Genomic DNA, 26,949 nt, shown 5'->3' on the forward strand with positions numbered 1-26,949 from the left:
ATGAATGTGGGCACGGGAGGAGGTAAAATTTGCAGAGGACAAAAGTATTTAGATCACTCAAGAGCTTCAGAGAGTCCTAAACAAAGCTAGGTAAATAGACAGTACAAAGGCAGATAAAATTCAATGTTGTCAAATGCAAGATAATGTACATTGGAAGGAATAATCTGAATTATTCACTCACTACAAATCAATTTAGAACCGAGCAATCATTCAGGAAAGTCCTGGTGTCACTATGGCAGTTCAATGGAAAAAACAAACAAACAAACCCCCTCTGTTCAATGCACAGCAGCGTTTTTTTTAAAAAAAGCAATCAAAAAATGTATAAGGAATGGGATACAAAAGTGACAACATAATGCCTTCATATAAAGCAATGGTCTGCCCTTACCTGGGTCAACGTTGGCCACCCTAGCCTCAAAAGGGATAGCAGAAATAGAAGGGGGAATCAGGGTCAACAAATGCAAGCATGAAAAGATTGTTCTCAATATTAAACCATCTCAAAGAGGGAACAAGACTGAAGTACATAGAATAATGAATGATACAGAGACGGTAGGTTAGGCATTCCTGTTTACCCTCTCATAACTCTACAACAAGGGACGTCCAATGAAACTGAATGGCAATAACATTTAAAAGTGAACAAAAGAAACCTTTTTATATAAAGAATTAACTAATATTTGCAACTCACTGCCAAAGCATTACTGAAGCCAAGAGTTTAACAGGATTCCAAAAAGTATAGACATCTATATGGATAATGAGAACATCGACAGTTGCTTTACAGGGCACTTTTGTTTTTAAGTAGAGATAAAGTACTGGGTTTTATAAGGGCATTGGTTCTCAAACTTTTCACTACTATGACCCCATTCTACAAAAAGTAAGCAATTGCAGACCTCTCTCCCATCTAGCCACTAAGAAGGGGCGGGGGGGGGAAGGGAGGTCGCAACAACTGTTCCTGTTCACAACCCCTGGGTCAAGAACTCACCCAGGATTATTCAGATGGCACCCCACGGGCCACATCCAGCCTGCAGGGGCCTTCCCTTTGGCCTGCCAGGCATATGTTGTTCCCTCCTGCTCCCCACTGGGGCCTCCATTGTAAAGGCGGCCCCACTACATGGCTCCAGCCCTGAACTCACCTGCCAGGCAACCCCTTTCCCTCCCCAGCTGCAAAGCATCCTCTGAGCCAGCAGGTGTCAGGCAATAGGGATGGGTGGGAGACAGGGAGTGGTGCTCAGAGGCAGGTGAGCACAAGAACGCTGCAGCAAGGGGAGCACAGAGGCTGGTGCTGCCAGGTGTCTGGGGTGGAGACAGAGCCAGGGGCTCTGTCCTTACACCCAAGCCCCCAACTGGGAACAAAGGCAGATGGAGGCAGGGATGAAACAGGCTCTGGGGGGAGTCACCCCTTGCTCCACTCCTCCATCTTCCTCCCACTCAAGTATTAATAAGGAAGCACCTGACTCCTGCAGCGACTCCACACACACCCCTGCTCCACCCTCAGGGACTGAAAATCCTGGTTACCCCAAATGACCATGGGGAACACATTGCTCATTTGGATAATCAGGATTTTCAGTTCGTTGAAATTTGGACCAACGCACTTCACCTGTACCTGGCATGACTGTGAACAGAGGGAAAATAAACTGAAGCGCATCTCAAAACATGCCTCTAATTGGACTAGCAGTCTGCATGCCAGTCAAAATCAGCCAACATGCCACCTTTGGTCCACCTGCCATAAGTTGCCAATGCCTGCCAGCAAGGCAAAGTAGCAGTGCTCTCTCCATGCTATTTGCTTCCCACCCAGTCAGTCTGCTGAAATCAGCTGAGTCATAAAAATGGCTCTCTACTCTGACAGAAAAAATGTAAAATTGATACCAAAAACAGATAATTTAATGAAGAACGGATCATGAATATTTGTTCTTTCTACCAAATGTTGCCAAAGTGAAGCCAATGTTCTTGTTGTGCAACAAGTGTGTTTCTGTCATAAAGGAATACAACCTGAGATACCACTTTTATATGAACCATTCAACTTTCAATGACAATTATCCTTTGAACTCAGAGACACGGTGTTCAAAGGTCGACTCCCTAATCACATCTTACAATTATGGAAGTAAGATGCTCATGAGTTCTGCATCACAACAGGAGATGGGTATGGCTGCTTCTCTATTAGCAGCCTGGACTCTGGCATGAAAGACGAAGCCCTTCACGGATTCCAAAACCATCAAAGAGTGTATGCTGGCTGTTCTCCAGGAAGTGGAAGCTGATGAGAAGATGAAGGCAACCATCATGAACACTGTCAAGCAAGTTCCTGTCAGACACAACTGCAATGCACCCACGTCATGTCCAGGATGTCAAATCCAGCTGTCATGACGACAGGAGTCCGGGTAGGCCATTTGAGTGAATGGCACTGCAACTCCACTCACACAAATTTGGTCCAGTCAGGGAGGGCGGGGCCAAACCTGAGCAGCATTGCAGCCCTGGAGGTTGCAACATCCAGAGCGGAGAGCCAAGCCCAGCCAGCCCCACAACACAGGAGATGCAGGAGCAGCCACTGTGGGGTGAGTGCTAGGCAGGACCCAAGCCCCCAAAAAGGCAGGATCCAGCCAAAACCATCCCAGAGCCTCCACCCCCAGATTACTTACTGGGTTGTGACAGGCCCTAAAAATTTGTAAATGGGTCCTCATCCCAAAAAATTTGAGAACACCTGGTTTAGATGGACTATTGATCTAACCTGCATAATTCCTATGTTCACCCTGTTATGTATTAAATTTATGTATTAAAGCTTCGGTTACTACCACAGCCTGTGAAATTCTATTTCTGTTTATCATATGATGCAGCCGGACAGTTATAAAGGCTGCTGCAATCAGACCACCTGTTTGTCAGTCCAAGGTTTTATGTTTCCAGTGCATTAGTGTTACAACTGAGGTAAAAGGATACAATCTCTGTGTTGACTATGACCTCTAGCCCATTAGGATGAAAAACTCCACTGATAGTCATGTTGAATTTGTCAAACTTGTGGATGGCCTGTGCAGAACGGACATCCCAGAGCACCCCATCATTTAGGACAAGGTCATCTGTGGGGTTAAAGGTGGCGCAGTTCTTCTTGTAGTTGTTGGCAAGATCTGGGTTAAACAGAGTCAATAGCTTGTTGCCAGTCTGAATATCATAGATCTTTTAGATTAAAAAGAAAGAGAAAGATTAGTTAAGATTTGTAGTTCTATCAGTGCCCAAGAACACTATGTACCATCCCTTCCAGAATGTTTTTGGTGATCCCTCTCACCCTAGCTTTCCTTATGCATCACAAATGAGAGCTTGCCAATGTCAGACTCTCCCTTCCAAGGCATCAAACATTCAGACAGAGTTCTCCAGGCCAGAATCTGCATTTCCCCATATATTCTGATAATGCTTAGCTCATCTGGGGCTCTCTAACATGTTTAACAAGCTTGAGATTGGTACTAGAAAATTAACCCAGTTTTGAAAAATAGGTTGCGAAGTTTTAGACAAAGTCAGCATTTAGCCAGTCTGCTACAGAAATATTTAAACTAACTTTAAAGGAAGTGATATTTACAGGCTACAAGCAAAGAAAGAGTCCATTAGCACACAGTGAAGAAAACACTGAAATATAGGAGAGAAGGAGTTCAAGTTACTGGCAATTACACTACATGGTCTCACTAAACTGTGCCCTTATTTCCCTGAGAAGGATTTTCACAACCAAAGACAAAACCTTCATACTTTTTGTGCCTGTGACTATTTTCTCAGAGGTATTTCTCACAGCCTCGTTTCCTTCTGACCCCTGCAATGAAGCCATAAGCCTGTGTTTTTTGGATATCAATTTGTTGCCAGGTGATCACATTGCAAACTCAGATTTGATTTCCCTGGAGTGCCAAAACACTGGAAGAGCTGGACAAGGATGGATAACTCATTTGTTTAAACAAAAATATACATGAAAATTAGCAAGAGTGGCAAGGAAAACGATGAACAATCTGAATAAGTATGCTTTGTGACATTTTTTGTCAATGTTTCTTCAGGTGAGATAATCCTTGTAATGAATTCTGTCTAGCACTGGGACCTTCAAAAGAGGAGAGGAACCCTTCAGATTGCAGGATTTTCATGGCCTGATATGTGCAAAATGCTGAAAGAGTATTATGCAGAATACACAGATAATTTAAACCAATTTATTTGTCACTGTAAAGCAAGCTCATTCTGTGCATTCCTGCTGGAAAACTTCCAATATCCCATTTCCCTCAACTGCTGATGAAGTACTCTTTATGGCAAAACCTTTCATTTATAAAAAGCTGCCATAACTTCTTCACAGCTGCATGTGTTCCAGTACAATTCCCTGCAGAACATCTCTCAAATGAATGGCTCATCAGGCCAGATACTAGATATGCCCAATACAATTAGAGGCACCATATGTCTAAAAGGCAGGTGGCATACCATTCAGCATTACAGCCTAACTCAATTTTCAGGTTATCCCAATGCTTTTAAATGCAGTGAATAAGCTAATCTACACTTTTGAAGCTGTTCCTGTAAAGCCTTTAGTTTGCCAGTTACATACAGCTCCACCATACCCGCATCAGTTAACAGATGGTACGGGTAGGGGAATAACCTTGTCATGGCTTCAAAGAATCAATTTCCACTGGTACTTACATGGGCAATGTCCCCTTTTGTGCCAATGACCCTATCCTGAGAGTGCTTGCTGAACTCCACATAGTGATCATCTGGGAAGGAATGCCTGCACAAAAACAATCAGTGATGAGGTCAATGAGCAGCAGATTCAGACTGTCCATTCTGAATCAGACACACACTGTGGAAATATTTCTGGCAGAGGTTATAATTTTTAACAAACAAGAAATAAAACCTAAAAGAGGATTCTCTGCTCCACTGACCATAGCAAATGGCAGTGCTAAAATGCACACCCCAGCTGGGAGTTGACCATTTGTCAGAAGAGTATTTCCTATCCACAGTCACAAACAGTACAGCTGTGAAACACACCAGCAGCAAGGCAATTTGTGATCAAAAGTCACCTCAGAACATTAACTGCAGCTGCTCAAGAAGACAGAGGTGACATTATATTTGCTAAAGAAGGCTAGGGGGAACATGTAAAATTCCCACATGCATAGATTTGAGTGCATAAAATCTCCTGTCCATAACATGCCTTCCAGTTAATTTAAACATCGTCACATTAAAAAGTTATTGCTATTGCCCATAGTCTAGTAGGCAATGGTTAAACCTTTAAGAGAGGGGAATCTCTCCCTTCTGTTTTCTAAAGGGACTAAAGAATGGTTAATATTGAAATTAATTTAACTTTGCCATGTTTGCAGTTCATAGAATATCAGGGTTGGAAGGGACCTCAGAAGGTCATCTAGTCCAACCTCCTGCTCAAAGCAGGACCAATCCCCAGACAGATTTTTACCCCAGTTCCCTAAATGGGCCCCTCAAGGATTGAACTCACAACCCTGGGTTTAACAGGCCAATGCTCAAACCACTGAGCTATCCCTCCCCCCAGTATCCATCTGCACCGCAAAATTTACCATGCAAATTACTGTGCTACACTTTTTCAGTAGCCAGCCTTAAAAGATTGTCATGATAATTTACCAATGAAGCAAAAAACAAAAAATGCTACTTATTTGCTTTTTATCAAAATCACAATTTTACTCATCTGTCTCAAGTAAATATCTTCCAGGCAAATAGAATTTTGTAGGGCTATCTGCATCCAATGAAGTGATGAAGACACAACAACATAGGAACAGAGCCAGACTTTTTTATTCAAACACTAACAATTTGAATGTTCTGGTCATAGTTATGTTGCACTATCCTTTTACACAATATAACACTACCCATTTTTTCCCTTTGAAGTTATTTCATTTAACTGGTTTCCTGATAACTTTTAATTGTTCTAATTTTGTTTGATCATTTTAAACTAGTCAATACTGTGTGATCTGTCTTCTACAAAACCTCTAGGATAGGTAAGATTCCTTTCCCTTATCCCTAAAACTGAAGAAGTATTCAGAAGCTTGCTTTCAGGATGCATATCAACGACTCTCCTAAGAAACCAGGAGCTGAAATGTTCCTTAATTTGGCCTTTGAGTACAAAATGCTCTCTTAAAAGAGCCAGATTTAGCGTAAATGTACATACCGTGCTCTAAATATTTTCTCGTTTTATAAGAAAAACTTGTTAATGTCTCAGAGTATATACAGTCTGGTGGGATTTTCCCTCACTGCCCCAAACTCACACCTTTGGTTGGAATTAGGGCTGTCAATTAATCGCAGTTAACTCAAGCGATTAACTCAAAACAAATTAATTCGATTTAAAAAATTAATCACAATTCATCGCAGTTTTAATTGCACTGTTTAACAATAATAGAATACCAATTTAAATTTCTTATAAATATTTTTAGATTTTTTCTACATTTTCAAAATATACTGATTGCAATTACAACACAGAATACAAAGTATACTGTGCTCACTTTATATTTTATTACAAATATTTGCACTGTAAAAAGGATAAACAAAGGAACAGTAAATTTACGAGAGATAATGCTGCCTGCTTCTTATTTACAATGTCACCTGAAAGCGAAAACAGGTGTTCGCATGGCACTTTTGTAGCTGGTGTTGCAAGGTATTTACGTGCTAGATATGCTAAACATTCGTATGCTAAACACGCATATGCCCCTTCATGCTTCAGCCACCATTTCAGAGGACACACTTCCATTTTGATGATGCTCATTAAAAAAATAATGCATTAAATTAAATTTGTGACTGAACTCCTTGGGGGAGAATTGTATGTCTCCTACTCTGTGGTTTTACCCACAGTCTGCCATATATTTCGTGTTATGGCAGTCTCAGATGACAACCCAGCACATTTTGTTTGATTTAAGAACACTAACTGCAGATTTGACAAAACACAAAGAAACAAACTTGTTTGTCTTAGTGATTGGCTGAACAAGAAGTAGGACTGAGTGGACTTGTAGGCTCTAAAGTTTTACATTGTTTTGTTTTTGAGTGCGTTTATGTAAAAAAAATTCTACATTTGTAAGTTGCACTTTCACGATAAAGAGATTGCACTACAGTACTTGTATGAGGTGAATTGAAAAGTACTATTTCTTTTATCTTTTTTACAGTACAAATATTTGTAATAGAAATATAAAATGAGCACTGTATACTTTGTATTCTGTGTTATTGAAATTAATATATTTGCAAATATAGAAAACAACCAAAAATATTTAAATAAATGGTATTCTATTATTAACGGTGTGATTAAAACTGTGATTAATCATGATTTTTTTTAATCTTGTGATTAATTGCAATTAATGTTTTTAATTGTTTGACAGCCCTAGTTGGAATAGGTTTCCTAGCATATAGCAGCTCTCAACTGCCAAGAACTTGAATACATTTTTGCAGTTTGCCATTCCAGGGGTTTTGGGGTACATTTAAAGGTTCTTCTTTAACTTTGTGCATTTCAGACTATCAAAGAGTACCTACTTCATGTCAAAGACAGATTTCATCCCCCACAGCGCAGACAATGGTTGGCTCCACGTAGCAGATGTTAGCAGTAAAGATCCATCCTGTAGTTCAATGGTGTGAGAAAACAGCAGAGCAATACAAAGTGGAGTTATTGGTACACAAGTGTATTTTCTCACATGTACAATAGGGGTTTAGGAGTGCTCAAAGGACCCTTTCTCACTGCACTACTCAGGAATGGTGATCAGGTGGTAAATTATACCACTATACAATATTCCTCAAAAATGTTATGGCCATCTAAAGGAGCTATACATTATGATGGCAGTAGATGAGAAGGGGGTAATCCTTGCCTAAGCTCCAATGCTCTGTGAGTGGAGAGGAGAACTCTACTTATTTTTTTTTAATTTCTTCCTAGATTCTTGCACATCAGGTTTCAAAAGGAGAGTTCTTTGTTACAGCCATCTTGTGTTTCTCCTATACATATGCAAAGCCACTTCAATAGCCCTCTTCGTCAGCCTTACAAACACAGGTTATCTATGCAGACACAAAGCTATAACATCCCTCTTGTGCCGTCAGGTAAAAGGAAGGATTTATATAATTCTAAGGGAGGAGAGCAAAAACTGTTCCACTGTTATTCTGCTAGTATTTTTGTAGGCTATACTGCATGGTAGCCAGTAGATGTGTTTTGGTTCCATATAATCCATATGGAGCAAAAACAGGACAAGGTTTAAACCACAGGAACTCAATGTTCAGATGAGGTCTTTGACTCCTTACCCTGGATGGCTCAAGGTGCGTGATGGCAGAGTTATGGCAGTTGTAACTGGCCTCCTCCTGCCCACTGAAAACATTGTAGAGCTTCAGCTGCCCAGTGCAAGTGCCCAGCATTAGGAATCGCTCCCGTGCAGAGAATGCACAGCAGGTAAAGCCACTTTCATCCTCATTTGCTTCCCGGAACACAGAAATTGGACGAAACCTGGGGAAGGAAAGAATGTAGAAAAGTGACCCAAAAGGGAGGAAAGAAAAGCAACAATGAACAAGGGTGGGACGATCTTAAAACCTGTGCTTGAAAGCTCAGGTAGCTACAGTTATTACTTCAGCTTTCTTTTTAGGGGAAGATTAGAGAGAATGACACCAGTGGAGTAGGAAGAAAACAGCTGACACTGTGGCTTGTAACATCAGGATTTGTGTCCTGCAAGATGAAATCCTTGAGTCATAACATCCTACCAGATGTAAAATCTGGATTCAATACCTTCCAAGTTGGACTGGTGGAAAATCTGTGGCATGGTCACATGGGAAAACCTGGCCAGGTGGCTAAGACCTCATGAAAGAAGCATAAAACAAGCAAAACAAGGAGAGAGGGTACATCAAGTGTCTCAGGATCATACATTTTTTTAGGTGGTAGTGTGGTTTTATCACCACCAAAAAACATTTGCATCAACATATGATCATTTTACAGACTTATCAGCTCCTCCCATTTATTCCACATCTGAAGAAGTCATAGACTTCTGTGTAGAGTAGGACAGCACTACTGGTGGCTGTGAGGAAGAGGAGATGGGGGTAGGCTGCAAGAACAAAATAGAGATCCTGTATTCATTAATTTGCCAAAAGCCCTAGATCGGACAGATAACCTCATGCCTTCAGTAGCTCAGCCTTTCTGCCTCAATTGCCTCACCTGTAAAGTGGGGATTACAATACTTACCTCCCAGGGTGGGGTCATGAGGCTTCATTAGTGTCTTTACAATACTCTGAAGCTTGAAGGGGCTATATTAAGTGCTAATAAAAATCAAAGAGAATCAGAATAGCTTCTTAAATTGGATGTGAAAAGTTCTCCCAATTGTCACCGTAGAAGAAAAATGTTTTTATCTGTCCAAGGAATGAGGATTCTGGGACCTGCATCCACCTTTGTAGCAGGTAAGACCTTTTGGCACAGACATTACCCCAAGAGGATTTGAGAAACATTCCTTTCTTCCTTACCTGCTGAATATAAGGTGTCTATCAAAGCATCCACCGTCCACCCCTCCATACTTCGGAAAGGCCGCCCTACGGGTCAGCCGCGAGGTAAAGTTAGTTGGCGCCTGGCGCCTCTGTTTTGGCTCAGGGCACTGGTGGGGAGTAAAGAGAGAGAAAGGGGGGCAGGTGGCAACAGGGTTCTTGCAGCGGGCATGCTGCTCCCTAAGGTACTCTGTAATTATACTGTCCAGCGTGGGTGGGGAAGGGAGGTGTCTGTCCAGCTGCTTTTTGATGGCTGGGCTCTGGCTGTAGGCGCCGTGGTCCGATTTTTGTCTCAGCACTCTGATTTTCCTGCCATTGCAGGGTGGTGGCCTCTCTCTGATGAAGCTAATCCTGCCAATCAAAGGGGAGTTGCTGGCATAAGAAGGACCTGGAAGGGCAAGTGGACCCTGGGATACAGAAGGCCTTGGTTGAGCATGGACAGAGGTGGCAGTAGAACCTACAGAAGCATGGCTACTCAGTCGGGCTGAGATACCATTAGCTATACGAGGTGTGCGAGGCAGAGCCACAGGGGAGGCAGCGGCTGCAACAGGGGTGAAGGCAGAGGAGTGAGATGCCGCAGTCATGGGTAGATCTGCCTCTTTAGTGAGGACAGTAGCAGTTTCTCCTAGCCCCTTAGAGATGAGATGGTTCCGAATCAAAAGCAGCAATTCCTTTTCAGGAAACGAGATCCTTGACTGGGCCACCACATCCGCTTTCTGCAACCGAGCCAAGGAGACATCTGTGCCAATCAGCAATGGCTTCCCCGAGACACGCTCTATCAGTTCAGCAGCATACTTGCAGAACTTGACATGGTCACTGCGCTTGTCCTGGAGCACAGGCTCCTTCATCAGTTGCTGGATCTGACAGCTGCTGAAGAGGGGAAGCTTGCTGATGATCTGCCGGACAGTACTGCTACGGGACAGCCCCACCAAGGCCTTGCAGGCTAACGCTCGGATCTGATCTGCATCTGTAATTGGCATCTTTATAGACAGCAGTGACAGCAGCACTTTGATGCCATTGTTGGACTGCACCACATTCCACATCTTGGCCAGTGTGTGCTCACTGCTTTTGGGTGCCTGGGGGAGCTTTCGTCGGGGTGTTCCCGAGATGAATTTGCCGATACTGGAGATCCGATTATCTGGGCCACACACACAGTTGATGATGATCTGAAGGGCTGACTTCTGGATCTCTGCATCATGGATGAAAAATTCACCCTCAGCAACTCCCAGGATGATGCTGATACCTAATGAGAGAAATACTTCTGTTACCATGCTAGCCTAGTTAAGCATTACACATTGTTCTACAAATCAGAGTACGAGACATTGCTCAGCTCTTCATCTGGGTCCCTCTGCAGTCACCTCATTCTCCCTGACCACCACAGCTGTTCCTCTATCTCCCCAGGCTAGATAATCCCCTCCACTAGTACCACCCACTGATATGCTCCGTGAATCACACCACAGCAATACTCGGTGGTGGGTCAAATATGGTCTCTCACAGAAGGTGATCAGGCATGGTCCATGTTTGCTTTAGGCCAGGCACCTCACCAGACTGCAGCTATGACATGGGGATTGACATCACAGAAAGCAGCTATTATGTACGTAACAAAGCAAAAGTGGAGGAGAGGGTAACTTTTTATTTTAAAAAAGGACAATATACATCACACCCTCCAGAGTGACTCAAAGAAAAAAGGCTGGAACTGATTGCTTTTTGGTCAAAAAGCATCTATTACTTTAATTGTTCTTCAAACCCAACCTTCATTCCAGGAAGGACCAGTGTGCTGCCCAGAGAAAGTGCTCACACGAGAGATTCTCTCTCACAGCTACACCAAGTGTCTCCTCCCCAGCCCCACTTCTATAACATGCCAGGCCCCTTCCTCCTAACATTTAGAGCCCAGAAATCAGCCAGTTGATTCATTTGCAAGCTGTGAGTGTGTGGCATGACTGACCCAAGAGACTGAATCAAAGAGGGGCACACTCATCAGCTGTTCAATTATTTAACAGTCAGTACTCCCCTCCTACCCACTCCCAATGCCATATCCCATAAGGACACTTTAAGAGTCCGGGAAGCTGAGTGACCCTCACTCTCCCATTGGAAATGTGGATTTGCCAGTATTATTTGTTGAGCACTGACAATGTGCTCTGGGTTCTTCAGAACAAGGAGGAGACAAAGGCTGTGCCCTCCAGGAGTTTACAATTTAAGTACTATATCACAATCTCCTTTCATTTATTTGCATCACTGGCTGTGACTATGAACCAAGTGCTGTAGCCCTCTATCTTACTGTGGGGGGCATGAAACAAGTCACCTAAATACCATATAACTAAAGATATGCTGGTCCTGCTTTGAACAGGGGATTGGACTAGATGACCTCCTGAGGTCTCTTCCAACCCTAATATTCTATGATTGTTAAAGTACTTAAACCCTAAAGGCCAAGCTCAGCTTACCCACAGTGGAGACAGTAGATCCTGCTTCATCCAACACATCTACAGGCTCTGCCAGCTGCAACTGGATTTTAGGAACCACAGTAAGGATAGCCAGAACATCCAAAGCGTAGCGTACTGTGTCATTCCTGGAAGAGTACAGCGAAAGAAATAATTAGAAATACTAGGATAGAACATCTATAACACTTCAACAGGACTCCCTGCAGATTCTTCTCTCTTTGGCTACATGTTGGATACTGCAATGTAGGATGAGGTCCGGGGGATGAGATGTCTCAGGAATTTATCAGAAAGTAGCTTTGCTCTGGCAGCATGCCACTGTAGAGAGCCTATTGTCAAAAACAGCAGAGATGCCTTTAGGAGTAACATCTCCTAGATTAGTTCTATGCAACTCTAGGGTTTGGTCACTATAGAATTTCCTCTGAGGTCACCAGTCTAAGCATAATACAGTAAATCAGCAGCTTCCAACACCCACTTTTTGACTGGCCAGATAGTCATAACCTCTATACAGGCTCATATTTCAAAACACCTGGCCAAATTCAGCGAAGTCAACACAGAGAGATGAGAAGCATCTCTCCTTGACCCAGCTAATGGAGATTTACCCTCTGCAGGGCAGCCTAAATAGTTGGTTTTTCCCTTCTCTCTGCACTATGAAAGATTATGTTTTCTAGTCTCCAACAATGCTGTGGTTATTGCTTTCTGCTACGAAGCAAACACAATGAAAAGTAAGCAAAGTTAGGGGTGGATGGGAAATGCAGTGGATTAAGACTGGTTAAAATCTACTCAGCTTCTATTTTACCAGTGATTCTTGACAACTAGAACATTCTGGCTCTGTAGAGCCCTAATGGCATTCACATCATCATGTTTCCACTGTGGTTCAACTGTCAATGATACTCCTTCTTTCATACACACTAACTACATGACTATAGCACAGGCTCCCTGCAGATCAAGAGACACTGTGTATGTTTGCCCTTAATTAGATGTTGGGGCTCTGTTTAATGTAAAAATGGAAAATTTTCTTATTTAAAGTATTCAATGCCCCACTACAGAGTTGCACCCTACAGTTTGGGAAATGCAGTAGTATAGTATAGTTTCTACTGTCTCACCTGGCATAGTACGTCTTCCAGTTGCATGCTATGGAGATAAGCTGGAGCATGAGCTGCACACAAGACAATTTGAGAAAGACTTCCGCTGGCTCCCAGTAGAGCTGTGCTGGACCATACTCTATTAGAAACTCCATCATCTCCACAATCTGCTCATGGGTGTAGGAACAGGCCTGTAGGGAGGAGGCAGGGTGAATTAAAGAGCTATCACAAAAGTTATATGCTTAGTAGAGAGTACACCCTATATTGTTAGGAAATCACTCCCCTTGGCAGTTGCATGAACATCCAAGTCTAGTGGCCATTAAGACACCACACAGCTAAAATAAATACAATTTCACTCGTAGTTAATTTGCTGTTGTTTTGCACTTTATTCCCTTACTATACTATCTAGTGTAGCTGCCACTACATAGATGCTAGAGAAATTACTAAAACAATATCCTTCAAGTTTCCCACTAGACCTAGAAATGACAAGTGAGTTTGAGAAAAGCTAAGAAAGAGTATCAAAATAAAAGTTCTGGCCTCATGGGGCTAATATACAGTAACTACTACACAATTTAGAAAGAGTTCAGTAAGAATTTTACACTAATATGATTCAAACTCTCAAAAAGCTGCAGTAAAATGGAGTTACAGTCCCTAAATTCCAATCATAAAAACCATTTAAAATAGAAAAAAACCTGAATAGGCTTTTTTCTCGACCTTCATCACTTCATCTTTCATACATTTCAATAAACATGTGTTTTACAACATAAAAGAAAAGTGACTTTAACACAAGATTCCTGCATTTTTAATTCCTTTGTTTTCCTGAATGAAACTTTAAGTGTAATTTTTGTCACTCCACAGAAGTGGAAGTTGTCTTTTTAGTTCACATCTAAAAACCCAGCAAAACACCAGAACAGAAACCATAAATGTATTGAATTTGCTCCCTCAGGACGAATGGTTAATGGATTTACAATTTAAGATCAACTGGAAAAAATAGGAACTAAAGGTAACACAAGGATTTCTTAGCTTATTTCTAAAGACTATTGTCCTCCTTGGGCACAGAGAGGATTGTTCCCTCTGTTGCCAGAGCAGAATCTCACAACGTGACCCAAATTCTCTTCAGTACCTTTAAAAACTTTCTTGATCTTGCCCTTTCAGAGGTGAAAAACATGAGAAGGAAGTAGGTATGTGATGAAAAAGTTCTGATTAGACACTCTTAGCTTAACTCTTTGATGGGAAACATGTGGCAGCTCCCAATTAAATGGAAGCCAAATACCCCCTGAAACTTTGCTACAGCCATTTTTCTATTGCCATGAAGTTCACTGGGGAAAAAAACAGTCTGTTGTGTGTCCTGCATGGATTCCACTGACTTCAGAAGACATTATTTCATTTCCATGTCTGCGACAATGTGAAAACGTCACACACAGACTGCTCACCTTGTACGGTGGTTGCGGATGGACCAGAATGCCACCTTCAGTGCGCTGGAGCGACTGCTTCACCTGTTCAAGTTTGATGGCAAGGTGAGCTTCAAAGTACCTGCGCAGGGCCATGCAGGTGTGCTTCCCAGTTTGGCGACTGGCAAAGATCTCGTCGTCACTCAGGAGGGCTCCCTGGTCTTCCAGATTTAAGATCTCCAAGGTGCTGATCTATACAAAGCAAGTCAAGAAAGGGGAAGCATCTTTTCACTAGGCTCATTCTTCAGGAGTAAGATGCCTACAACTGCCAACTGCATATGTACGAAAACTTACCCTATAGAGCTAACCTCACTATCAGGATGGATACCAAATATCACAGCTGAAACTGTAGATTTGTGTTCTCTTTCAGCTATTAAGCCTCTTTTTGCAGAGATAGAGATAACTGGGTGAATAGCAACATTCTCCGGGAAGAGTAGTTCCCTGTCCCCCGTTACACATAAAACCAAAGGCAAATCCAATAGCCACATCAGGGCAGATCTGGAGAAGGTGTTTCTACAGCAATCACATGAGGATTAGAATACACGTTGGTGGAATGGTATCACTCATGAGGTGAAAGGTCTGAGAACTAAGCCAAAATTAGAATTTAATAGGCCATTGCCCAACCAAGAAGCCATTGCTCAACCAAGGAGCAGCACTAACAGGCTGTTTGGGAAGTGTCACCCAGTCCTCAGCCTTCAAGACAATAATCAATAGGACCGGCTCTAGCACCAGCAAACCAAGCATGTGCTTGGGGCGGCACAATTCCAGGGGCGGCATTCCGGGAGGCTTTTTTTTTTTTTGGCGCTTCGGCAGTTGCGCTGAGGTTTGTTTTGGTTTTTTTTTGACCGGGGGGGGGGGGGGGGGGGTGGCAAAAAACCTAGAGCCGGCCCTGATAATCATAGGATCTTTGAGTGTGAGAAGAGAGTAAAAATGACCCCAAAATGGGGAGGCAGGCTACTCACATCCATCACACAGAATCCCCACATCCCACCTCCATCCATTCCAACGGGAGGGAGGGTTGGAGAAAATGGAGCTCTTTACAGCTATAAAGATAAGAGCTCTAAAACTTGACGCTAAAGCAATGTCTCGGAACGTAAAAGGAGACTGTAATCGTTACCAAGTTCACTAGGCGACGGAGGCCATCATGCCTGTCGAACAGCTCCAGGACAGCACGGAAGGAGAAGCAAATGGAGAAGAACATGGTAGCATGGCAGCAGCCCGAGGCATGGGAGCATTCCATCAACCACAGGGTGTAGTTCACAACATCCGACAGCACGTTATGGGGATGCATGCACACCTACAAAGCAAAAGGTGCAATGACAACCCTCCCATCCTGGGGACAGACACACTGAGTGCGTGCTTACACTCAGACAGTCACCACTCACTACATAAGAAGTGAAGTAATTACTAATACAGTTGCTTTTATCCTGAGCAGCAATGAGTACAACCTCTGAATCTCAAACCGAAGGACACAACTCGAAAACATGTGCGTGGCTCAAAAGACTTCGCCCCATTTAGCCCACAATGGCTCACTGCACCATGGTCCCACCTCTCTGGATAGGAAGTGGGATTTTTAACAAACTTCCTGTAATCTTTAGTCATATACCATACTTTCAAAAAAAAAAAAAAAAAAATCCAAAAGCCCATTAGCCTTGCTAAGGTCAGACAATATGACCTTGTTTCAGATCATTATTTATATTTATCAAGCACAGGAGAGGCAGCTTAGACAAACAGAAATGTTCTTTGACCTGCAGAGTTTACATCTGAATATAAACCAGGAGCTTCAGAAAAGTGGGGTTTGGATCATTGGAAAAGCCTGTCGAACAGGTTCTCCTTATTAGGGCGGCAGGGGTGTACAGAGACAAGAGGATCCTAAATGCCAGTAGCTAGAAGTGCTCTAGTTAGATCAAGCTAGCTAACTAGTTTTCCATCTCCTGCCCTGTGTTTTCTGGAACCACTCCCCTTTGCTCCCTGCCAGACACCTGGAGGAACTGGCTAGCAAGTCAGATGATAGTGATTTGCTGGCTGCCAATTATCCAGAGATTTTGGGTAACTGCCACCACTTTTGGACAGTGGTGTTCACCGTGCTATACTAGCAGAAATCCCTCTTTAGCTCCAGGTTAACTACTCATCATGCAGGATAACCACAAATCTGTACACTACTTGTTTACTGGAGTTGGCGTCAAACAGAAAAGAAATAAGCAGAAATTCAGGAACAGCCAGACACTAAGGAATTTAATAGGCAGAAGTGTAGTTTCTTATGTTAACTACTAGTTTAGTTGCTACTGTCCTTAGTTGAAAAAGAGAGCCTAAGAAGTTAAGGTGATATGGCCAGGAACCACGTGTAGCCTACTGTCACTTTGGAAGTGTGGTACACCTGTGGGGCTAAATACAGGGTACCACCAAAACCTGTCTAAAGGGGCTCAAAGATGGTAGACACAATCAGAGTGTTAAATGAAAGATATGATCTATGGTCAAGTCTCTTAACCATACATCCTTTTGAGACCAGCACTCCAGTACCCCAATTTGGTACCTACCAGAACAGAGTATCATAGAAGAAACAAAAGCAAGGGTCCTTGCTCCAGGAGCTACAGTGTGAACAGCTTCAGTTACTGTACAGTGACCTCTCCAGGCAACTCAGAACAACTAGTTACTGTATTCTGAGAGAGTTATATCCAGCCCGTCTCATTTTAAGAAGCCAGTCATTGCACAAAACTACATTTGTAGCAGCCATTCTAACATACTATTCAAAGCAATTTAAAAACAGACAAAAACTAGAGGGAAGTTGTTAGCAGATTCTCATAATCTGACAAGAGGAGACAAGGACAAACTTCCTAGTGGCAGATACAAAAAAAAAAAAATTCAGGTAGGGAAATAACTCTCCTTAGCTACTCTGTTCATAGCTTCATAGATCTGAAGGCCAGGAGGGACCATTATGATCACCTGGTCTGATCTCCGGCGTAACAAAGGCCATGATGCTGTCCATGCTTTCATAGAATCAGAGAAATGCAGGGCTGTAAGGGACACAAGAAGTCCCAAGTCCAGTCCACTGTGCTGTAGCATAAGCAAGAAAACCTAGATCATCCCTGACAAGTGTTTGTCCAACCTGTTCTTAAAAACCTCCATTGATGGGGATTCCACAACCTCTCTTAAAAGCCTATTCCAGAGTTTAATATAATTATAGTTAGAAAGTTTTCCCTAATATCTAACCTAACTCTCCCTTGCTGTAGATTAAGCTAATTAATTCTTGTCCTACCTTCAGTGGTCATGGAGAACAGTTGATCACTGTGCTCTTTATAACAACCTTTAATAAATTTGAAAAATTATCAGGTCTCCCCCCCCCCAGTCTTCTTTTCTCAAGATTAAACATGCCCAGTTTTTTTTAATTTTTTCCTCACAGGTCTGGGTTTCTAAACCTTTGATCATTTTTGTTGCTCTCCTCCGGACTCTCTCCAATTCATCTACATCTTTCTTAAAGTGCAGTGCCTGGAACTGAACAAAGTAATCCAACTGAGGCCTCACCAGTGCCAAGCAGAGAGGGACAATTACCTCCATTATCTTACATGCAATACTCTTTTTAATACACCCCAGAATTATATTAGCCTTTTTTGCAACTGTATCACATTGCTGACTCAAATTCAATTTGTTATCCACTATAACCCTCAGATACTTTTCAGCCGTACTACATAGCCTACAACCATTTCGTACTCGTGTATTTGATTTTTCCTTCTTAAGCATAGTATTTGGCAGTTGTCTTTACTGAATTTCTTCTTGTTGATTTCAGACCAATTCTCCAATTTGTCACATTTTGAATTCTAATCCCATCCTCCAAAGTGCTTGCAACCCCTCCCAGCATGGTGTCATCAGCAAATTTTATAAACATACACTCCACTCTGTTATCCAAGTCATTAATTAAAATACTGACTAGTACGAGACCCAGGACTAATCCCTATGGGATCCCACTAGATACGCCCTCCCAGATTAACTGTGAACCATTGTTGCAGGTGAACTATACAATGAAGTGTGGGTGGCCTCATGAAGTTTCACTGCTTGTTTTGGAGCCTCCCTCTGGACCGTGCAATAGAGCAGCCACCCAAGCTTGGATTTTATGTGGAAAAGCAATCCCAGTAAATCAGTAGCCACGAATTCATAGATTTGAAAGGCCAGAAGGGAGCAATATGATCATATGACCTTCTACATAACACAGATTACAAAATTGGGAAGGGGGGTTGGCAAATTTTCCTGTGATTTTATGTTCTGCTATTCCCCTGGTTACACCCCCTGGAAGGAGTTACACACCCCCATGCTTAAACATAATCAGTCAAACACTCTCTCAGTGGTACTGTACATATTCCTTCACTTCACTCCTTCTCTATACAGGCCATGGCCTCAAAACAGTAGCTGGCTCTTCAGCTCTACCATTGAACTGTTCATTCATTGTTTGAACCAACAGTGACACAGAGCTTCTTGATACCCTGTGAATCACTACAACCCTAGTAAGGGAATGTCTCTTACCCTCTCCATGGCATCCTGGTTGTAGGATAGATAATATAAGCACATGGAGACCCCTGTAGCTGCCATGGAAGGACGAGGAATCTCTAGCAGCTTCTGCACTCCTCCATGAGCAACAAACTCTGTAGCAAACTTGTTGTGGAGCAGCAACGATGCCAAATGCTAAGAAAAGAAAGCAGGTTAGTGTGGGATTCCCCATACTTCTCTCAGTGCTCTGCAACACTTGAGAAAGATCCTGCCCTGCTACTTGTATAGGGAGGTGGCAGAGAAATGTGGTTCCCTAATTCCTATTCTCCCCACCATCACAGGCAGCAGAATGTAAAATTTAACTTATGTCAACACCTTTCTATTATACAGTAACTCCTCGCTTAACATTGTAGTTATGTTCCTGAAAAATGCGACTTTAAACGAAACTATGTTAAGTGAATATGAACACTCAAAGAACTTTATAAAGGCTGGAAAGAATCCTCATTTTACACATAGGGAATCTTAACCTAACTGCACTTCAGTGATTTGTTCAAGGTTACACAGCCAATTAGCAGTAATGCCAGGATTAGAACCTGCAATCGACATTTATTCACTTGCTCTCGCCATTAGAAATCACTCCCCATTTATTTCATATGACAAATGGGAAGTGGTCTCTCCCACTTGTTGCTTGCTTTGTCCTTGCAGAGCAAGGAAGCATCTGATTCAAATTGATTCCATTTCCAATCCCAGGCCAGCCTGCACGACATACAGGTGCCATCTACTGAAGGAGAAGAGCATTAGCCTCAGAAACCTTTGAGCCTGCAGAGCAAATAGCTGGTTCAATGCACCACAATTCAACACACAACTTCTTTGCACTAATTTACCTTTAGAGCTTCAAAGGTAAGCAGCACATCATTGGTCCGTTTCAGGTCAATGTAGAACATCATCAGCTCTCTTGATCCAAGTTGCATGAAGATAGGGAGCAGCTGAAAACAGTGAGAATTGAGAGACTTGCTCAATGTTTCATAGCATTTAAAAGGTCTGTTTTATTTTTTACTCTTTTCCCAAACCCCAATTTTGCCCTATTAGAGGATACCTGTTATGAGAGGTCAAAGGTACCCAGCTCCATCCACAGGAAGCAATACAAGTTAACGGACCTCTTGTAATACATCTGCTGACTGCAGCAAGATGCATGACAGTGGCCACATGGAAATCTCAAGCCACTCCTTCTGTAAGAATATGACATGTTCATACAGGGAACACCCTGGCGGTAGGTTCTGTTTTCCATCTGTGCAAAGACAACTACCCAACAACCAAACAAAAAACAGGAGAGCAGGGCAACAAAGCCAAAACCCCTGCATATAAAATTATATGTGCAAGTATTAACTCAAAATTTTATATCTTATTATTGCTGACAGACTGCATGCCATCCAGCATGCAGCAATACATGGGGATTATTATGACAGTCCCATAGTTTCTTTGGTTCTCTCAGAAGCAGAGTGCATACGCACATGTAAGGTATGCCATAAAGCAATTTTGTGTGCTGGGTTGCATCTCAGACCAAGTTAATCAAGGGAAATTTTCTAAGCAAAGGTACAGCCTCTCGACAGACCTGTGTTAAATCATGGCTTCTTGGTGAAACTGGTCCGACCCCTACTATTTGTGTCCAGATATACAACAAAGCAAACAGCTCCATTTTCCAGCTTGAATGTGCAGCATGAATGGAGCTAGCTTCCAGAAACCAGGATTACTGAAGCGGTCATACAAGGCACTTGCTTTAACACGTCACACATACATGGCATCTTTTTTCTCTAAGCACATTACAAATGTAGGGTGTTAATCTTAATTTTACAGATATCTTGAAACATATACAATTTCCCTACGATATTTGCCCCGTCTCACACAACAAATCACTAAGAGTTAAGAAAAAGAAACAGAATCCAGGAGTCTGATTCCCAGTGACCTACTCTATAACCGTTAGCCAGGACTGCCGCTTAGTTTCACCTTAACCATTTATGTCTCATACAATTAGTCTGAAGATAATTTACACTTTAGGAATCTATAGTGACCTATGCCACATTCAGGACACATCCTGAAATGGAACAATGGCACTCAGATCTTTACCCCTAATATCACACATAGGGTTGGCAGAATTTGATTATTTTTTTGTTTTAATTTTGATAATTATTTTTATTCATTTTTATTTTGAAGGGTTTTTTTTCTATTTTTAACTATTTTTATTTTTACAGTTGTGGGGCATACAGGGTTGGAGTTCATGTTAGCAGTGCTGACGGTGGGGCTGCAGGGGCTAACTGTGCAACTGAGGGGCCCAAGACACCAGGGTTCAAGATGTGGCTGCAGTCATCCAGGCTTGATGGAGCAGAGACCCCCAGGCAGGACTGAGCAGGATAATGAGCCCCCCAGCAGGGGGGAGGCCATCCCACTGCTGAACAGTTCCTGCCCAGGGACAGCTCCCACACTCTTCGCTGGTGAGTGAGCAAGTGGGGCCGTGACAGCAGAGCTGAAGAGGGATCCCTTGATGGCCACAGGACTGGTGACACTGGATCCCTGCAGGTGTGGGGAAGGCTGGGGTCCTAACGGGGTACAGCAAAGACCCCTAGCCAGGGCCATGAGGATGACAATGAGTCCCCAGCTGCAGGGGTGGACACCACACTGCTGAATGGCACCTGCCCAGGAATAAAGCCATTCAGAAGTGGAATAGCATCCTCCATGGCCAGGGACAACGATGACTCCTCCTCGCAGTACTGGCCAGGGGTCTCTTCTGCCAGGCCAGGATCGCAGTTTTCCCCACACCTTGCGCCTGCAGGGACCGGATGTCACTGGCTCCACTCACTCACGCACCAGCCAGAAGCGTGGAGGCTGCCCCAGGCTGGAACTGCCGGGGGCTCATCCACTTCCTTGCAGTCCTGGCCAGGGGTTTCCGGTCCTCTGGACCAGGAGACCACAGCCTCCCTTGCACCTTATGCCTACAGGGATCAGATGTCACTGGTCCCGCAACCCATGCAGGTTGCCCTCTGCAGCTCCACTGTCACAGGAGTGAGGGAGCTAAGCAGGGACCACTGAGCTGCAAAGGATACCCTGCACGGCCACAGGGCCAGTGACACCCAGTCTCTATAGGGTGTGGGGAAGGCTGCGGTTCTGGCAGGGCAAAACAGAGATCCCCTTCACTCCCAACTCATGAGTGAGAGAGTGGGTCTGTCACAGCAGGACTGCAGTGGGCACCCTCCACTGCCACAGGAGCCATTCAGCAGTGGGGTGGTCTCCCTTGTGGCCAAGGGCTCATCTTCCTCCTCCTTGCAGTCCTAGCCAGGGATCTCTGCTCTGTCCTACCAGGGCCGCACCCCTCCTTGTATCTTGTGACTCCCGAAATCAGGTGTCACCGGTGCTGAGGCAGCACAGGAAACCCTCTGCCTGGCGTCACCGATTGATTTGTTTTAGTCTATTTCAGTGTGTCAACAGAAATCAACTTTCATCGACAGTTATTGATTAAAAGCAAATCTTGCCAAGCCTAAAACATACAAAAGTCTCATCAAAACAATTAAAACTCAGTCTGCTTCCTCCCCTCCCCTATATGCTCACCTCTTGGTATTCTCCTAAGGGGGTCAGGTACTGCAGAATTAGTCTCTGCTCTATGGCAGGAGTCAAAGGGTAAAGGGTATAGTTGGTGCCAATTACCCATGGGGACATTTCTGACCAGCTGCTGTTGGATAACTCAACAAACATCCGCTCTGGCTCTGAAGAAGAGAAGCCCAGTTTTTGTTTGGCCTTCCGGAAGCTGTCTCTTTCATGCGGTTTCCCTGATTTGCTTTTCCTTAGTCCCATGTCCTCAAGCTTTGTGGCAGAGTTCACTCGACTGCTGGTCTTGTGGCTTGTATCAAGATGAAAAGAGATGTCCATATCCCCGGCAACTTCCTCCTGTTCCCCATCTACTGCCATCTCCCCATAGTCCATATCCACAGCCTCTTCATCCAGAGGCAACAGAGGTTCCGAAGGCAGTTTCCGAGGACTGGGACGCTTGTTTTCCTGTTTCATGGTCATTTCATTACCCTGTAGCTCCCGTAGACGTCGAAGAACCAAAGCTACCTGTCATGCAAAGAAACAAGTCAGAATGCATCCACTGACTTCATGTAGCAACCAAATAGTGCATCTAGCCTGCTCCAAAGATTGGCCATTACCAGATTTGTAAGTCTTCTCACGCTTATCATAGATCCAGCTCTTTAGCATAAGGTATCATGCATGCTGTGGTCTGCATTTGGGCCAGAAATAATCTGCCTCGAATAATTAAACCTAAGGAATTCTAATCAAGCAAAAGGGAAGGTACTTTTAGCCATAATGGCTTCCTGTATGAATAAGGCCAACAATACCCAACATCCTTATGACTGACGAGGAGGTGGCCTGGGAGTTGTAATCAACAACTGAAATGCTGTAGCCAGAATATATATGCTAGAAGATCCTTTGTGTTCCCTGAGCGCTTCCTCTACTCCCTTAGCCTGTGGCAAGTGCACACTACCTCTGCAGCAGTAATTATATCAAACTTGACTTAAGTTTCTAGAAAACTCTCAAGACCCAATTTCACCTCAGTTGTGCAAGAATGAATTTAATCCTGCTCATACATTGATGTATCGTATTCATTTGAGAGCTAATTTCACCTGTCCCATATGGATCTAAATTTATGCCATTTATGTATTGACAATTTACATAAGGTATCACAAAACTAAAGTGATAAAAGGCTTCATATTAAAAAAATGTTATTTCACGTTAAGTTGTTTCTTTGTTGTTCTGCCTTTCATTTTACAGCATGTGTCCAATATGTGAGCTTTGACATGTGATAGCTATGGACTTTGAGTGGAATATTCAAAAGTACTTAAGGGAGCTAGGAGCACAACTCCCATTGACAGTCAATGGTACTTGTGTTCTTAGCTCCCATAGGTACTTTTGAAAATGCCACCCACAGAACACAAGAAATTGGGTCACAAAACATACCATCAAAAAATATGCCTTCGAGGAGAAGGTGAATGAAACAAAAGGCATTTACTCCTGCAGTTTTACTATTAGAGCCACTAAAGAGTGCATAAAATACTATTTCATAAATGTCAGCAGCCCCAGGCAAACAAAAAAAGTTTTATAATTTCATGTCCCTCTCCCGAAAAGAAAAGAATCTCATGTGGACATTACCAGTTGAGAGTTCTCATCCCTGTAGTTGGCAGCAATATCTTGGTTTTCCATAGCACCTCCTAGCAACCCAGTTGCATATGTCCTCAATGGCTGATCCGCCTCTCGGGCCCACTTAAATAGATTTTCAACTATGCCTTCCTAAAGTAAAACAAAAAAGCCATTCAGACACTAAATTTTCCTCCCTTCCTCCCTCCCACCATCAACTGTGTTGAGGCACAGTTCTCCTTACTCCCCATTATTCATGTTACACACCAACAATTTACATTACATGGTTTGGGTCAGGATTTCTATGCATGCAGAATTCACTTACACGTTCATTTGGCTTATTGCCCAGAAAGTACCAGCACTCAGTAGGTTAACACTGACTATCTGGCCTAATTCTCTTCTCAGTTACACCAGCGTAAACCTGAAGTAATTCCAATGATCTCAGAGGAGTTGCTTTGGATTTACACTAGTATAATGAAGCAGGATCTGGCCAAAAGTGCTTTGCTTCAACAAGACATTTTATTATTCTTTATGGCCAGATTGTGATCCCTTTGGAGCCAACAGAACTATTAATGAAAGTAATTGCTCACCAATGAAAATAAGGGATTCCTTAATCTGGCCCTAAATCCAGAATGGTTTGGTGCAAGAGACACCAGTGGAAGCGTACTGATCATTTCACTAAGAAAGAGAAGCTATTTTTTTTAGTAAGAATGCCACCCTACTTCTGTTTGAACAAAATATCTGACAGATAAGAATTAATCTAGACAGAATTAAAAAGTGAAAAGTAACAGTGCAAGATCCTGCTTTTCTCTTGAAACAGTATCACTGACCCCAAAGCAGAACACAAAGTTTCATTAGCAGCTACTACTATGGGGCTCTGATACATAATTGGAATCCCTCCCCTAGCCACTACAATACAAATAATATAGAGTAATAATAATTGGGCATCTAGAAGGTCATGTATTGCTGCAAAGAAATCAGAACCCTGAATTTACCTCTCAAGATCTGAGTAGAACAGATGTTTAAAATGTAGTCTAATTTTTATTTTAGTGAATTACTTTATATACACATGTTGTCAATTTTAGTTCTTTCATATTTTCCTCTTCAAGAATGTTTTAAGAGCATTTAAATTATCTTTAAAATCCATGAAATGTGAAATACTTTGACCACTAGAGGGCCATATTATTCCAGGAACAAACAAAACTATTAAATAATGGCAAAAGTAACCACCACACAAAGAATGAAATGCAGTGTAGTTTACAAAAAAATCTGTATGATTGAAAAATGTTATAAAAAAATTAACAAATTTACTGAAGGGTTTCATACCTTTGAAAAAAATTCAGATAAAAAATAGAACCCTACTTATGAAGAAATTATAAGTTATTAAAACAAGCCTTGTATTGACCAAAAGCACAAAGTTCTAACATTTGCTATTGTCAGGACAAATACCAAAAATTTTCTGTTAAGTTCAATCATGTAGAGGGCAAATGTAGTGATTTTCCTTTCCAGGTTGTCCTAGAGTCACTACTGAGAATTAATTTTAATAGTAAATAATATCACACTTGGTACTTATGTAGCTTTTTATAAATATTAACTAGTTAACCCTCACCACCTCGGGAGGTTGGTATTGTCTTAGGGCATGTCTACACCTACCGATGCAGCTGCGCTGCTGCAGTGCATCTGGTGAAGACACTCTATGCTGATGGGAGAGAGCTTTTTCATTGGCATAATAAAACCACCTCCACGAACGGCAGAAGCTATGCCGCCGGGAGCAGCTCCTCCCGCAGACATAACACTGTGCATACGAGCACTTGTCGTTGCTTAGGGCGGTGGTTTATTCACTCCCCTGAGGGACATAAATTATGCTGAAATAGGCTGTCACATAGACATTGTCAGTTTTACAGAATGGGCAGAGAAGTGCAACTGACTTGCTGTCTCCCAACCCTTTGTTTTTCACAGATTAACAGATTTGAAGGCCAGAAGGGGACCATTGTGATCATCTAGTCCAGGGGTGGCCAAACTGGGGCTTGCAAGCCACATGTGACTCTTTTACAGTTAAAGTGCAGCTCGCTGAGCCCCCCGCCCACCCGCCATTCTCCACTTACCAGACTTTGGGGGGTGTGGGGGGGGAGGATTAGGCTTCTGCCCTGCAGCAGGATAGTGGGACTAGGGGCTTTTGCCCAGCAGGGAAGGGGGTCTAGAGGCTTCAGTCCCGAGGGAAGTGCTTGCTGGGGCTTGGAGCTTCAGCCCCACTCTTGTGGTGCACCCAGTTCTCGAACTTCTGAAGATTATCCTATGTGGCTCAGAGGATCAGTAAGTTTGGCCACCTCTGATCTAGTCTGACCTCCTTTACAACACAGCCCATAGAAATTCCACAAAATAATTCCTAGAACAGATCTTTTAGTAACATCTTGATTTTAAAATGGTAAGTGATGGAGAAAATCCACCACAACCTTTGGTAAATTGTTCCAATGGTTAATTATTCTCACTATTATAAATTTATACTATATCCAGCCTGAATTTGTCCAGCTTCAACTTCTAGCCATTGGATCACATTATACCTTTCCCTGCTAGATTGAAGAGCCCATTATTAAATATTTTTTCACCATGCAGATACTTGCAAACTGTAATCAAGTCACCGCTTAGCCTTCTCTTTGTTAAACTAAACAGATTGAGCTCTGAGTCTATCACTATAAGGCATGTTTCTAATCATTTAATCATTTTTGCGGCTCTTCTCTGAACCCTCTCCAATTTAGCTACATCCTCCTTGAATTGTGGGCACAGAACTGGACACAGGGTTCCAGCAGTGGTCACAGCAGTGCCAAACACAAAGGTCAAATAATCTCTCTACTTCTACTTAAGATTCCACTGTTCATG

General features: G+C 42.8%; 1 protein-coding gene across 2 annotated transcripts in view; it reads right to left on the bottom strand.

The window, feature by feature from the left end:
- Positions 1–26,949, bottom strand: part of DCAF1 (DDB1 and CUL4 associated factor 1) — a 99,404-nt gene that overhangs the window by 42,031 nt on the left and 30,424 nt on the right. For both annotated transcript variants that reach the window (XM_024205671.2, XM_024205672.2), the window contains 13 exons: positions 24,088–24,225; positions 22,492–22,995; positions 19,776–19,877; positions 18,928–19,086; positions 15,530–15,709; positions 14,395–14,604; positions 12,983–13,152; positions 11,883–12,007; positions 9,424–10,684; positions 8,224–8,422; positions 7,471–7,553; positions 4,636–4,720; positions 2,923–3,156 (listed from right to left, as the gene is read on the bottom strand). In XM_024205671.2, coding sequence (XP_024061439.1) covers positions 2,923–3,156; positions 4,636–4,720; positions 7,471–7,553; positions 8,224–8,422; positions 9,424–10,684; positions 11,883–12,007; positions 12,983–13,152; positions 14,395–14,604; positions 15,530–15,709; positions 18,928–19,086; positions 19,776–19,877; positions 22,492–22,995; positions 24,088–24,225 — 3,450 coding nt within the window. The remainder of the gene's footprint in view (positions 1–2,922; positions 3,157–4,635; positions 4,721–7,470; positions 7,554–8,223; positions 8,423–9,423; positions 10,685–11,882; positions 12,008–12,982; positions 13,153–14,394; positions 14,605–15,529; positions 15,710–18,927; positions 19,087–19,775; positions 19,878–22,491; positions 22,996–24,087; positions 24,226–26,949) is intronic.

This window comes from Terrapene carolina, unplaced genomic scaffold, assembly GCF_002925995.2.
Source record: "Terrapene carolina triunguis isolate 2854851 unplaced genomic scaffold, T_m_triunguis-2.0 Scaffold232, whole genome shotgun sequence".
NCBI classification, from domain to species: Eukaryota; Metazoa; Chordata; order Testudines; family Emydidae; genus Terrapene; species Terrapene triunguis.